At 35.0% G+C, this 16,180-nt stretch overlaps 1 protein-coding gene and 1 long non-coding RNA gene across 2 annotated transcripts in view; both read left to right on the forward strand.

The window, feature by feature from the left end:
- Positions 1-700: 700 nt before the first annotated feature.
- The window catches only part of LOC127842586 (multiple epidermal growth factor-like domains protein 10), a 45,750-nt gene continuing 30,270 nt past the window's right edge, over positions 701-16,180 (forward strand). The window contains exon 1 of the mRNA XM_052372155.1: positions 701-841. Within this exon, the coding sequence (XP_052228115.1) occupies positions 772-841 (70 nt within the window). The 5' untranslated portion in view covers positions 701-771. The remainder of the gene's footprint in view (positions 842-16,180) is intronic.
- Positions 11,052-14,208, forward strand: LOC127842599 (uncharacterized). Its single transcript, XR_008031719.1, has 2 exons — positions 11,052-11,090; positions 13,559-14,208. It is a non-coding gene; the product is annotated as an uncharacterized LOC127842599 (long non-coding RNA).

The following is a 16,180-nucleotide window of genomic DNA, read 5'->3' on the forward strand; positions in this document are numbered from 1 at the left end:
AGGAAACGGGAACAAGAAACAAACTTACTGTTGGTTATTTCGAGTATGTAAGTAATAACCAAAGTACGATTTCAATAACAAACATCGGATTGTTCATTGTACTTGCCCATCCGATTTACTCAAACTTGTATGTATTGAAGTATTGTAACCCTGTTTCAAACTCTCCAACGGTTGTAACCCTTTTTCCGTTATGCACATATGGTCCTAATTTATACATTTGTAATAATGTCATAATTTGCTTTTAAATATACAATATGTGTAAAGTAAAGTAAAATAGCGTGACTTTTGTACGTTTTGCAAGATAGTGATCGTAAAGTAGCTCTTTGTCAGTTATTCTTGTTAAGGTGACGCAATTGCAAAACCCATTTTGGCCATCGTAAAGTTATCTTCAATTATGGTTCGATTGCTGGACTCTCTTCGAAATAGATAGTGCAAGGTCTTGTTTTAAATGTAATATAATCGATGTGAAACCACAGCTACACAAGCAGGAGAGAAATCTAAGTATAATATGCGGTTCGTTAATTATAATTCGACCAAAAGTGGGACACATAACAAATGTATTTGACAAAACACATTTACAAAACCAGTACAAATGAACGTGAATAAATGTAAACTTGCGATTAACTATCAAGCTTCAATCTTTGCTTCCGGAGATGTATTTCTACTGGGATGTTTTACAAGCGGATGTTTCCGTATATGAGTTTGCTTGAATATACTCGACCTTTAATAAGACGTTTTATAAGATCAGTAGCGGGATTTCAGCAGTGATTTATGATGTCTGCGCAAGAAACGATTGCTTTGTTTATATTTGGATGTTTACTCAGGTCATGGACAAACGCAGGTAAAGTTCGAACTTTAATTTTATTATAGACAGCAGTATACTTTTATATCTTGATCATAATTATCTTGATCATTAATATTATAGTTATCATGGTCATTTTTTAAATAAATAAATACTTATTGACAATGATAAAACTTAGTACTTCTTTAACTGCTCCTATTACAACTACTACTACTACTACTACTACTACTACTACTACTACTACTGCTACTACTACTACTACTACTACTACTACTACTACTACTACTACTACTACCACTACTACTACTACTACTACTACTACTACTACTACTACTACTACTACTACTACTACTACTACTACTACTACTACTACTACTACTACTACTACGACTACTACTACTACTACTACTACTACTACTACTACTACTACTACTACTACTACTACTACTACTACTACTACTACTACTACTACTACTACTACTACTACTACTACTACTACTACTACTACTACTACTACTACTACTACTACTTCTACGACTTCTACTACTACTACTACTACTGCTGCTGCTCCTATTACTACTACTACTACTACTACTACTACTACTACTACTACTACTACTACTACTACTACTACTACTACTACTACTACTACGTATACGTATACGTATACTTCTACGTATACTACTACTACGTATACTACTACGTATACTACTACTACGTATACTACTACGTATACTACTACTATTACTACTAATAGAACAACAACAACTACTACTATTACTACTATTACAGCAGCAACAACAACAATAACAACAACAACAACAACTACTACTACTACTACTACTACTACTACTACTACTACTACTACTATAACTACTACTACTACTAGTACTACATGTTTTACTACTGAGTTAGTCGGCAATTGTCAAAATAATAGCGTTTGCTGGTAAATAACACTTCCTGAAGTATGAATACAAATGAGCCGCGCTCTGTGAAAAGGCGGTTTAATACAGGCGCGAAACATGTCCAAGATTAGCCTGTGCAGCTCGCACAGGCTAATCAGGGACGATATTTTCCGCTGGATTTTGCTGAGAAAAGACTCAAAAAACAAAAAAATAGCATAAAAGCGGAAAGTGTCATCCCTGATTAGCCAATGCGGACTGCACAAGCTTATCTAGGACGACACTTTATGCACATGCAACAAACCCCTTTTTCACAGAGCACGGCCCAAATGTACTTAAAGATACGCTTTACACTTAAAATCATTTCATATTTGTGATGTTGTTTTGCATAAAGGTACGCTATTTTTCAGTTTTGACCTAAAATACAAAGCATTTATCATTATGTAGTATGAATATTAAAAAGTAATCTGTAAAATTGACACTAATTGGAAGCGAACAATTTTTTCAAAATGTTACAAAGCGAAAACTATTAATACATTTACCAGACCTAATTGCTTCATTACAACGATCATTCGAACTGAACAACCATATTAACTTTCAGGTCTATCACCGTCTGTGTCTGAATTAATTAAATACCGTTTACCGTGTAAATGCCTATTTAAACAAATACAACAAATGCAATGGTCCATATACTTTTTTCAATCATACCAGAGTTGCGACACCTTAAGGGTTTCGCAGGATGGAATGAGTGGGGAGATCAAATCAAATTGTAAACCGATTATTTCTACCAAAAAATTGGGTACGAAAAACATTTGGGTACGAAAAAAATAAATGGGTAAGAATAAAAAAATGTGGGTACGAAAACGTTTGGATACGAAAAAAAAATTGGGTACGAAAAAAATGGGAACGAAAAAATAATTGAGTACGAAAAAATTTGGGTACGAAAAATTTGGGTAGAAAAAAAATGGGAACGAAAAAATTTGGGTACGAAAAAAAATTGGGTACAAAAAATTTTGGGTAAAAAAAAAGAGTGGGTACGAAAAAGTTTGGGTACGAAAAAAAATTGGGTACGAAATAAATGGGTACGAAAAAAAAATTGGGTACGAAAACATGTGGGTACGAAAAAAAATTGGGTACGAAAAAAAATTGGGTACGAAATAAATGGGTCCGAAAAAAAAAATTGGGTACGAAAAAATTTGGGTACGAAAAAAATGGGTACGAAACAAAAATTTGGGTACAAAAAAAATAGAAGGAAAAAAATGGGTACAAAAACATTTGGGTACGAAAAACATTTGATTAAGAAAAATATTTGGGTACGAAAAAAATGGGTACGAAAAAAAATTCTGGGTACAATGGGTTCATGTTAAGGTTTTAGCATGGCAGACGCCGGTGGCGAAAAGACACTTCATGACACAATGAGCTTGCTATGACAAAACCTTTTGTCCGAAAACAGCCGAGCTCATATGCATAAATCAGTGAGTAATAGTACTTATACTCAATAAAAGCTAGGCACAGCGTATAAAATCAGAACCACTGGGCCGAATCTGCTGAAACTTGGTCGCATTATAGATTATGGTCCAAACAAGCTACAGAATGAGCGCTTCTGGACCTGACAGCGTAAAAAATTAACCGATAACGGACAGCACAAAATGGGTCATTTTGTAAAAAAAAAGAGTAAACTTTAAGTGGCATTTAATGACTTTAAGACATCAGAAAGTTCAAATGTTTCATAATCTGCACACTTCGACTTGTTTGTTTTTTTTACAAATTTAGAAGCATTTATCCTTGGGGTGTATATAAACCCTGTTATTCAATGTCAAAAATAGCTAAGCAGCAATTCCCCTTTAACATTATTCCTTATATTTAATTGTATTGTTTAAAAAGATAACTGTGTATATTTAATCATAATGGCTCCGTATTTCACACTTGATAGGCCACTGCTGGGGCTTGAACCCAGAACTCATCTCACATTGTAAGATGCATTTTTCAATTAAACTACAATGACTGTATCGTGTGAAGTGGAGCCAACATACGCCCACATAAGTGAAAAAATCATTACGTCGATATATTTGTCCTGGGCGTTTTCGGACATTGTCGCATAACTGTTTACAACAAAAGATGTATACATAGATAAATATACATACATGTAAATGGGGAAAAAATGAACCGTCTATTTTTTATTTTTGCTTCATATAAACACATTTCCTAGCCATGATTTAAAATTATATCATGTTGAAATCATTTTTAGACAGAATATTACTGAAACTGCAATAAACAATAAGATGGATAGATATAATGTTTAATTCTATCTTAATGTTTAATTCTATCTAGTACAATGAACAAATGTTCTTCCGATGCCATTTTCACTAAGGTATAGGTATTGAATCCTGATATATATACGACTAAAAATGAACATCTAAACAGCAGTATTTTACATGAAGAGTACTCACAAAACCACAACAATAATACTCGATGAATGGGCTGGCTGAAATCCGAAAAATATGTACACTACAATAACAAGACGTTAATACAAAATATGCACGTTAACATTATTCAAGATATGAAAGCAATATATCAAGGGATATAGGAAATATTTGGGGTGGTACGCACACTTTAACATAGAGTCAGTGTGCAAATTTCACTTTTGAAACCACTAGCCCGTTCGGGCTACCAGATGGAATTTTTCACTAGCCCGAACCAAAGTTTACTAGCCCGAACTGTTTATCACAAGTTTTTAAAATAAGTTGATATTTTTGCGGTTCTGGATAGATTTTATTGCAGGTAGGGTGTAATTGATAGGGATTGCAACTAACAGTTGATCCCAATTAACTGGAAATGTTATTATAATATTTCAATGACACAATACGATTATAATATTTATGTATGAGGATATTCGTCAATCAATACCTTACATGCAGTCAAGATGCAAAGGTATATATCCAGTCTGTAAATAATTTTAGATGTCAATTGTCCCAAATTTGAAATCCGAAACATTTAGCCGAAAGTCTGAGGCCGTATGATAAAGCGAATAGAGGGCAGTGTCTCCTCCCCCTAGCTTACTGTTCTTTTTTATAGTCTTTCTTGGTCCAATTCTGGTGAGTACAATGTGAAAAATTATCAACCAGACCATCCGTAACATCGCATGTGTATTCATCATTCTAGATATTTTTTTATCAAGAATGTCGAAAATAAATTAAAATCGACAGATAATACCGTATCTGGAAACAACTGTCCAGAAACATATCAATGTCAGTCTTTGCACGTGAAATAAAATATGCATATCGTTTGACTGCCAAACTGAAAATCAGTAAAAAGTAACCAAGCAACTACGCTATCAATATATAATTTGGTTGACATATTCTATTAAAATATGATATTGCAATGTGTTAATTCGTCAATAGATCATTACAAATCCAAGATGGCGGACATTTAAAACATTTGTAGACTTGTATGGTTTTCTGAAAGTACAGCAAATTGAACAAGCTGGGTAGATCCGCATTTTATTCGCACGGTATCAAAAAAAAATGTCATTCAAACTCTGTCATGTCAACATAATCGGAAGGGTGAGGAAACGCGATACGAAGCTAAATAAACCCTCTAAGGTATGGTTCGAAAAATCAATAGCCCAATCGGGCTAGTACCCATGGAAATTCAGTAGCCCGAAACAAGATCAACTAGCCCCGGGCTAGTGTGAATTTCAAACACTGTAGAGTTATCAATAATATGCATATTCTACATGGAAAAAGTGTCATAATTCTTACGAAATGCAAGTGAAACAGTTGTCTGCTCTTGTATTTAGGTTGGGGACATGTTGGTTAAGAAATATGCAAAATATGGAAGCAATACGTCAAGGGACATAGGAAATATTTGGGGTGGTACGCAAACTATAACATTTGCACGCTAACGCCAATGCCGGGGTCAGTAGGATAGCTCCACTTTATATATTTCATATATAATAGTCGAGCTAAAAAGTAAATATACTATATTAATAAAAACAAGCTTACCTCAATCACAACTTTAATGCAATTCTTATAACAATAAAGTTACAATGATATTTCATTGATTAAAACTAACTTATTACTATTGGTTGCCCGCACTGGCAACCATCTTTAGTATTTTGGTTGCCCAGATAAAAAATAACGAGCCCAGAAATATGTACATGTGTATATTATACTTTCTTTTAATAAAATAATAGATAATTAAATAAATTTGCTGACATTGCACTACTCAATGTTTGATGTTTTATTATGAGCCTGAATTTGATCATTTCCTATTCCTAAATAATGAATGTTATTTAACTAGTATTGATCCATGGTGGTCAATTGTTATTCAATTTTTATTGCACTGAATTGTTTTAAGCTTTAAAAAAAAAAAAGTTGCCCGGCCGGACTATCAACTTTGGAAATTGAGTTGCCCAGGCCAAAGCTACTTTCCCTGGGCTCACGGGAAACCACTAATTTTCATCCCTGTATACCCTTTCATTTTCTGTTCTTCCATCCCATTCTCAAAATGAATTTTAAACCACAATACTTTATAATAACATTTGTATTGAATGCTGACCATATTATGACCCAAAAAACAATTTTACAAACCCATAATCCAGTCGCAGCGAGTTTTTTTATTATCCCCACGCTTTTTGAAAAAAAGGTGGGGATATTGTGGTTATCTCCGCCGTCCGTCCGTCCGTCTGTCCGTCCGTCCTGGCCACTATCTCCTCCTACACTAAAAGCACTAGAACCTTGAAACTTACACACATGGTAGCTATGAGCATATGTGCGACCCTGCACTATTTGGAATTTTGATCTGACCCCTGGGTCAAAAGTTATAGCGGTTGGGGTGGGGCCGCGTCAGAAATTATCACTCATTTTTTTAGGTTATTTTACATTTACTTCTTTATTTCTACACCGATTCACTTCAAATTGATACTGGACCTCTCTTATGACAATACGGTCAATCTCAACCATGCATGGCCCCATTCCCAACCCTGGGGCGCCACACCCACCAAAAATTTCCATTTACTATAATTTTTTCATTTCTACACGGATTCACTTCAAATTGATACTGAACTTTTGTTATGACATTAGGGTCAATCTCAACTATGCATGGCCCCAATCCCAACCCTGGGGCGCCCGCCCACATAGGCCACACCCACCAAAAAAATTCCATTTACTATAATTTTTTCATTTCTACACGGATTCACTTCAAATTGATACTGTACTTCTCTTATGACATTAGGATCAATCTCAACTATGCATGGCCCCATAACCAACCCTGGGGCACCGCCCACATAGACCACACCCACCCAAAATTGCCTTTACTATAATTTCTTCATTTCTACACCGATTCACTTCAAATTGATATTGAACTTCTCTTATGACAATACAGTCAATCTCAACTATGCATGGCCCCATTACCAACCCTGGGGCGCCCCGCCCACATAGACCACACCCACCCAAAATTGCCTTTTACTATAATTTCTTCATTTCTACACCGATTCACTTCAAATTGATATTGAACTTCTCTTATGACAATACGGTCAATCTCAACTATGCATGGCCCCATTACCAACCCTGGGGCGCCCCGCCCACATAGACCACACCCACCCAAAATTGCCTTTTACTATACCGTATTTTACCATGCATAGCGCGCAGTTTTTTACCTTCAAATTTCAAAATAAAAATTCAGTGCGCGTAATACATTGACACAACGCTTTCCTGGTTGCTAAATTGCAAAAAATCCATTTCGTAATTGTAAATCTTCACAATTGCCGCCATTGTTGTTATTGCAAAAAAACTACACCCTATAATGTTATAGACTGAAGGGGCCGTTGTCGAAACAACAAATAGCGGGAAAGGTTAGGAATGAACGGGGTAGTAATAGTTTTGACAAAAATTAAAAGATGAAAAAAATGTCTTTGTTGGTGTTTTCACACTTCTTCATTGATTGTTCACTAAAAAAAATCGAGGTATATCGATCCCCGTGCGCCGCGGTATTGTTTGTTAAAGTTTTCGTTGTCATGAAAACTCGTTGATTTACAACGCAAAACGTCTTATTTGAACTGAGGCTAATTATTTCAATAAGTATTTCTCAACGTCGCTTTTGCTTTATTTTGATAATTTAATCCAAAGTTTAATGTTAGCATTTCCGAAAATTTGCACTCTATGTGAATTGACAGTTTGACGTCATCAAAGGAAAGCCGCTTCCTGTCTGAAGCAATAAAGCGACAAGTTTCTCGCCGACAAAATTGGCTTCCTTTGTCTAGCAATCAACATGCCGAACCAATCGTGTGTTTGTTCCTCAATGGCAATCGTCCAATTAAATAATAGCACGTGCAAAGCTCCGCCTTCGAACCTTTTGGAAAGAACGGAGGTGGAGTTCAACGGTTAATTGAGCAAGTGTTTTACGTAAGTTGAGTTCCGATTTGCCGAAATTACTAGGCCCTAAGCATTGAAACGACGAATACATTTATCAATGATTTTCCGATCTCTGCATAAATATGCTACTGTGCGAGTATACTACGTAGGTTACAAACCAACAATAGAGATATAGACTCGTTTTATTTTCTTTCAATAGAGACAAACAAATGATATTTCTCAAATGGCTTTACGCGGATAACGCCAACTGTATGGAATTGAGCGTTCGGGTGTATTGTTTGTCTTACTATAAAATACTTATCAACTAGACGCAGTGAAGGCGCGAAATACCGGGTCAAACTGGATTTATTGGGGAGCATCTCTTAATGGGGAAATATTTAAGTCGATGAAAAATAAAATGGGATCCACGGACGATTTGCGTAAAATTGGACATTGAGATGTTGCGGGTCTGCAGAAGAAGATGTCATACGATGTTGTGAGCGGCAGGTAATGAAAATGTTACACTGTTCAAATGTGAGGAATACGTAATAGTGGTTCGAATTTAACGCGCAGGGGTCTTGAAAAAACATGCGCAGCGGCAATAAGGACATAACGGTGTTCTCGAGAGAATAATCTTAAAAATTGTCAAAAATATAGTGCTTTGCAACCCATGCTCCTGATCGTATAAACGCTCCCTACTTTAAAACAAAAAATTAAGCGCCCGAAAAACTCAGATTAAATGATTGCGCAATATAAGTATGGCGGCCATTTTCGGCCAAATTTTCAGGTTTTTGGTCTTGAATTCTTTTTTTTCTCCATTTTGGCTTTAAAAAATCGCATGCGCGTTATACATGGTAGCGCGCTATACATGGTAAAATACGGTAATTTCTTCATTTCTACACCGATTCACTTCAAATTGATACTGAACCTCTCTTATGACAATACGGTCAATCTCAACTATGCATGGCCCCATTACCAACCCTGGGGCCCCGCCCACATAGACCACACCCGCCCAAAATTGCCTTTTACTATAATTTCTTCATTTCTACACCGATTCATTTCAAATTGATACTGAACTTCTCTTATGACAATACGGTCAATCTCAACTATGCATGGCACAATTACCAACCCTGGGGCGCCCTGCCCACATATGTCACACCCACCCAAAATTGCCTTTTACTATAACTTCTTCATTTCTACACCAATTCACTTCTAATTGATGATGAACTTCTCTTATGACAATACGGTCAATCTCAGCTATGCATGGCCCCATTACCAACCCTGGGGCACACCTAGGTCAAACATTCGGCGTGGGGATACGCGTCGGCCTCTGCCGCGCCATTTCTAGTTTAGTTTACCATTATCAGTGTTCTCTGTAAGACCGGCAGCGGGCCATTTCGCCGGTTACATTTACTCTAGACGCCAACTATTTTCCCAAAGTATATCAAGTAAAATGTCACAAATGCTTTAGTTTTACTGCATAGTTGCTGGCCATATAACTGGCTACTCAATTTTTTTTGGAAAACACTGAATTATGCATGACAAACACTAAATATTAAAATACATCTTAGATTTGTTTGTAAAATAAAATGACACTTTTAGCTTGTCTTCATTGAAATCCAAAGAGTAAAATAATATCATACGAGATAAGACAAAAATTGCGCTATCAATGGAATGGAAAATTAAAGTAAAAAAGCCAGAATTTACATAAATTTATGGTTGATAAACACAACAAGGTAAAGGTAGTTTGTGAGATATAATCATTATACAGTTAGTAAGGCTCCATTGGTCATTTTCGCCTCGGGTACTACATGTACTTACATGCACCTCAGGTACTCTTAAGTACACTGACATGTACCCTGGGTTCAATAAATATACTACAACGTACTGGTGAATTTTAACGCTAAATTGGTTGTTGTTGGCAAATTTGTAAAAATTAATTATGTTCACATTTATGTCAATTTTCTGCTAAACAGCCTTTATAGTATCTAAACGCATACTCAAAAAGCAACATGATGCAGATATTTTGAAAAAGAAGTTTGTTTAAGGTAAACAATATCATTTTACGGTAATCAGTAGCGTGTTTTACGACATCAGATTTTGGGCAGATATACAACTAGGGTACAGTCTAACATCACCGGGTACGTTTAAGTATATTTACCATACCCGGAGTACATGTAAGTATACTTTAGAGTACTTGGGGTACATGTAAGTAGAACCCGAGCCGAAAATGACCAATCAAGCCATAGTAAGTGAGTGATGGTGTATGGGATATACCTCCTCAGTAATTTCATACCATACGAGAGCTTCGCTGTTTGATCAGTTTCATCTTTTCCATTTGATATCATGAGTCAGAGAAAAAAAACTCAATAATGAAAAAAAAAAAGGTAAATAGAGGGACAAATGTTTTCTTCCCATTCATTCATTCAATTTAGATTTAATGATTAATTTGTCCAGTGTGAGTCTTTACATATACTGTTAATTTGTTAAACAGTTAAAACACAAGAGTTGTCCTTATATTATATAAGGACCACTGTCACACAATATCATTATAAAAAAATGATAATATTAGGACTGTAAAAATACATTCGAATTACTCGAATACGGCTGTGGATGATTCGTATTCGTTATTCGCCACCTCCCGAACCGAATATTTGACGAATACAAACAACGTGGTTCGAGCTTGAAAGTTTAATCATCTTACCTTACAAATGAATGTTCATACAATTAACCCCTATATTTAAATGTTCTTCTCCTAATTCCGGTGTTTTTCATCATGTTTACCCCACCCACTATGTTACACAGTGAGATTATCAACAAAAATGGCGGGAACCGGTTAAATATTTACGACATTGAAATGAATTGAAAAATCTTTCGTAGTTGTTTAATGTTTATTTAGGTAAATACGAATGATTTGATGCTTAAACATATACACAAAGGATAAGCAGATGCAATTTCTTTTTTGTTTATCTTTACGACAATGATTGTGCAACTTATCAACAAACATGGAGCCTTGCACAAGGAATGCTATTGGTATCGTTGACATGCCTGCCAAATACACGTTGTTTGTCTGGCGCTACTTTGGTTTCCCCAAAAAAGACGATGAGACGATGACAATTTGCAGTGTTTTGTTATTTCAAAGTGTTATATGTCATATTTTCAGTATGCAATGATACTCAATTAATCAAATTGACAAATACACATAGTTTCATACTATATAATGTCATGTCAAGTTGTCAGTATTACTTTTGTTCATTGAAATTCATATTCACGAATAAATATTCATATTCGCTACCCTGTATTCCTGATACGTATCGTATTCGTCACCTAGTGTATTGGTTACAGCCCTAGATAATATAGGCATATGATATGGCCGTAATCAACTTTAAATAAAAAATAATTACGAATATCTTTAAACTGAAACCTTTTTTATAATAGACTTTTTTTTTTCCTCAATCATTACTAGCGATAGCTGTTTTGTCACAAATTAGAGGAATTTGCAATGCAAATGGTCAGTATTTTAATTAGAGGAATTTGCAATGCAAATGGTCAGTATTTAAAAAAGTGTGCAACTCATTTTTTCACATTTTTGAACAGTTAGCGACTTTTTTTTTCTCACAAATTTGAACAGTTTGAGACTCATATTTTCACAAATTTGAACAATGCTCAATAAATTATTTTCACAATTTCCAACAGTCACAAGTCAAATTTGTTCACAATTTTGAACAGTGTGCAACTTATAGGGGACAAAAATATTTCTAAACTGCACTCGTCTTGCAGGACGAGTGCATTTAAATTTGCACTCGTCCTGCAAACACATGCACTCGTCCTTGAATATGTGTGAAATAAATTTTTCAAAGGGCTCATATGACTAATAAAATTGCCTATATCACTGCTAAAATGCTGCTTACTCAGTTATTCATGCCAGCTGATCAAAAAAGAAATGTTAAGCAGTGAAATAAGTTCTTTATGAGGAACACAAAATAAATTAATGAAGACTGCTGTTTTACTTTTTCTAATGCTTGCGTGATTTCTGTTTCGGACGTTTGAACATCAACCCCCCCCATCCCTTTAAAGAACGCTCAAATGTCAGATATTATTCGGACGAAATTCAGACTAGTTATAAACTGTACTCTGCAGTTAAATAATTCTTTAAAAATCAACACTTACAGTGAATGCAGTTGGATGGTTCCCTGTCAACATTGACACCAACATTTACATGTACTCGGGACTTAGTCTCGCATAACAATGCGCACCTGTTGTATGAAATTTACAATTACTATTTCCAGTTCATTCTCGTTCTACTTTCGGAATAGATATGCTTTAAGAAAATGATTTTATTTAATTATTTACGGGTCCTAAAATACATATTTTAACATCTGCTTTTCCTCTTGTCCTGTAGGACGAGCGCTTTAGGGAAATTCACTTGTCCTTATAAAGTTTTCACTCGTCAATATGAGCGGACGAGTGGAATTTTTGTCCCCTGACTTATTTTTCCATAATTGTCTAGATCGCGAGGCTCATTTTTTACAACCTTCAACATTGTGCGACTCATATTTCACAATTTCCAACATTGTGAGACACTTTTTTTTACAATTTTCTAATGTTTGCGACTGATATTTTAAGAATTTTAAACAATGCGCGACTCATTTTTTCACATTGTTGAATAGTCAGTGATTTTTTTTGCTCAAATTTACAGCCGAATTTCGGCTGCTTCCCAATCGCAAAAATACACGTTTTTTCCCAAAATTCTGACCAAAATTTCCCCAAAAAAGCCCAACTTCCAAAAAAAAAAAAACATTTTTTTTTTTTTTTTTAGAAAGAAGTCTCATAAAACTTACAAAATATATAACTTGAATTTAGTCATTTTTGTCCATAAATCATTCCCAAACTTGCCACTTTTATTGATTAAAAAAACAACAATTTGACCAGACTTCTTTTCTAGAAAACTCCCTGAACATGCACTTAAAAACAATATCACAATATCACTTCTGTTACTTATAATCCTATTTATAATGTTAATTTTTCCCAAGTTCATGGTTTATCGCGCTATTTTTCCCAATTTCACGGTTTATCGCGCTTATTTTCCCAATTCAAAAGGCACAGGCTGTAACAAATTAAAGCAAAAAAAATCACTGAATAGTCACCACCCATTTTTCTCACTGTGAACAGTGCGCGACTCATTTTTCCACAATATGAACAGTGTGCGACTAATGTTTTCAAAAAATGAGGCGGCCGAGGTTGCTGCACAAAGATAAAAAGCCCACTGCAATAAATTTTATCCAAAAAATAGCAACATGGCTTATTGAAGCTAAACAACCCTTTCTACATGTACTTTCAACAAGCACACAGACCAATGACAGTAGGACTACTGGCACTGACCGTTGGTTCATCAGCATGAAAAATGGGTGTCAAAAATAGCACAAATAATGTAAAATGTGTAATATGCATGTATAACGATGAAACTTACCAACCACTCGACCAGGAAACATCTGTTGCAGACTATGTGGGATTCGGGATGCTCTCCCACTGGCATCATATGCAGATCAGTGGTCACAAGAACGTACACATCATTAATGTCAGCAATATATATCTCCGACTTCAAACACACAGCTTGCAAAATCGCTGAATATTGCACAAAAGCAGCTTCGTTACAAACTTCCAGCAACTCGAAATCCACAAGCAGTCTCGTTCCCCACCAACTTTGACTTCGCAGCGAAGGCATGTTTTTTTTGGGAAACCGTTAACATCTCACAACTAAACGTATACTACGGAGATTGACAAGTTGAAAAATAAATTACTGTAATCACTTCCAATTTGCGCACTACGTTAAAATCCAGTTCCATTTTGTCTTTATTGTTGAAATGCTACTCTACACATTCGCTTTGAAAATAGCGGTTGGCGTGTTGTTGGAAGTACATGTACATGTCGAATGTGTTATTGTAAAAACTATTGGTATTGTGTTTTTAGTGCAGACATTGTATTTAAGTTTCGATTTCTAGCTTAAATTTATATATTTTGTTCAATAATTTGAGTTTAAATGTGATTGTTTGTTGCTTACTTACGAACTATTTTTTATGTGTAAATATGCATAGACGCTAGTGGATATGTAATCAGGTTACCATATTTACAACAATAAAATTTAACGGTTGTTTGTTTTTGTTTGTTATGTTAATATTTTCTTAAACGTATGTTAAACGCAAGATGAAATTATTAATTAATTTTGGAATAAAATCGCATTATGTATTATTTAAAATCAAATTTGAATTGCCAAGCGCGTGAATTGTCTCCTGGGGGTGAATTGTGTTTGGGTTGCTATTAACGCTATTAAAGCTTCCGGCGAGAACTCATTTTATAGCGATTGCGCAATAAAAAACACCACTTTTTCGTCATTTTATCAAAAACTGGACTTTTCCCAGACATGACGAATACGCCATCGTCTAGATCGCGTTCTGGTCCATATACAGGTCAACTTTCAGGCACAGTGTTGGGCCAGTTTTCATGGCCCACAAATCGCGGCTATACCCTGGAGCTTAACGAAACTTAGCCCCCTTTATCATTCGTTCGATTGAACGTCATCAATGATGACGTCCAATACATCACTCATTCCATATGCCAGGTTTTATGACGGGAATTAGGTTTTCAAAACACATTTGCGATGTTTTAACGGTTCAACGCAAATTGGAAAAATTGTGGATAAAATGCAACTGTCCGAAATATTATTAATTTTACAAGAAAATAGGCGTGCCAGAAAAAATAGGGTTACATAATATAATTATATCATGTCATAACATGTTTTACATATTTTATGAAGTGGCATTGCTCGATTTTCCAATTTTATAATAGCAAGAAAAATTGATCGGCCCGAACCAGGAAGGCAATATTTGAAAAGGGGAATTTTGCATCCGTTTTATTCCGCGCTACGACGCTCGTATATGTTTTAACTAAATTCAGTCTAAATATCAAACCACAATCCTAAACTCGTTGATGATGTTTACGAGATTACGCACAATTACCCCGTGGCAGTGGAAATCAACACTTTTATCATTGAAGCATGTACAAAATGAAATTTTGAGTCGTGCTTCATCAGATGTTATATTCTTATTCGTATGCAAAAAGAGATATTATACCAGGATACTAGACCACGACATTTTTCTAAATGAAACAAAGTGCTTTATTTGTAATTGAAGATGCTGAATTTGTATCTTGTCCGAATTTGTTTTCATTTTATCTTTTCAAAAGCAGAAAAAAACGGAATGTGGGAAAAGAAAACAGTATATTATTTCGCTATTCCTTGTTTAGAAAAAAAGGTATAAATCAGTAACAGCAACAAAAAAGAAGTTTTGTAACAAGCATAATACAACCTGGTCGATATTGAAAGTAGCTGTAGAATGATCAACAGTACATACATGTATGACTCGTGTTGTATTGCCGCATCGAATACATAAATCGCAAACGTTGAAAAGTGGTTGCGCAATTAGAATAATACAAAAGGGTCCGTCTTAGCTTAATATTAAACACAAGTGCATATTATTCGTTTATCATGCATTATTCGATCTGAACATAAGTCACATTAATATTTTAGCATTTTTACATGTTGATCATACATTAAGTTAATACAGAAAACCTTCATTTTGCATACTAAATATTAAGTAAACTAGACTGTGATATCTTTTGTGTGCAACTTATATTTAAAAACAATTCCCCCATCTCGTTAAATATTTTTAGGGTGTCATTGTGTATCTTTAACAAGAGAGTTTAATTGTTTTGTCAGTCCAGACAAGCAGTTTAGGAAACACGTTCTATCTAATACCGGTATAAAATCCGTTTTATAATGAGTGATTTCCTCAATATTCGTATATAAAATATAATCTTAAACCTAACAGTGTTTGACAAGTACGTAAATGTAAATGCTATTATGGACGACAATTTCCGCCTAAACTTGATTTTTGCTAAGAAGAGGCTTCATTTGAACGAAGAAAATAATAATATCGGAGAGTGTCGACCTCAAATAGCCTGTGCGGATTGCTTTTATACCTTCTGATAAAATATGACATTTCTGCAGTGAAATAACAGCAGTGAAAATAAACAAATTGTTCTTTTCATCGGTGAAAAGAACAAAT

This window comes from Dreissena polymorpha, chromosome 8 (assembly GCF_020536995.1).
Source record: "Dreissena polymorpha isolate Duluth1 chromosome 8, UMN_Dpol_1.0, whole genome shotgun sequence".
Lineage (NCBI taxonomy): Eukaryota > Metazoa > Mollusca > Bivalvia > Myida > Dreissenidae > Dreissena > Dreissena polymorpha.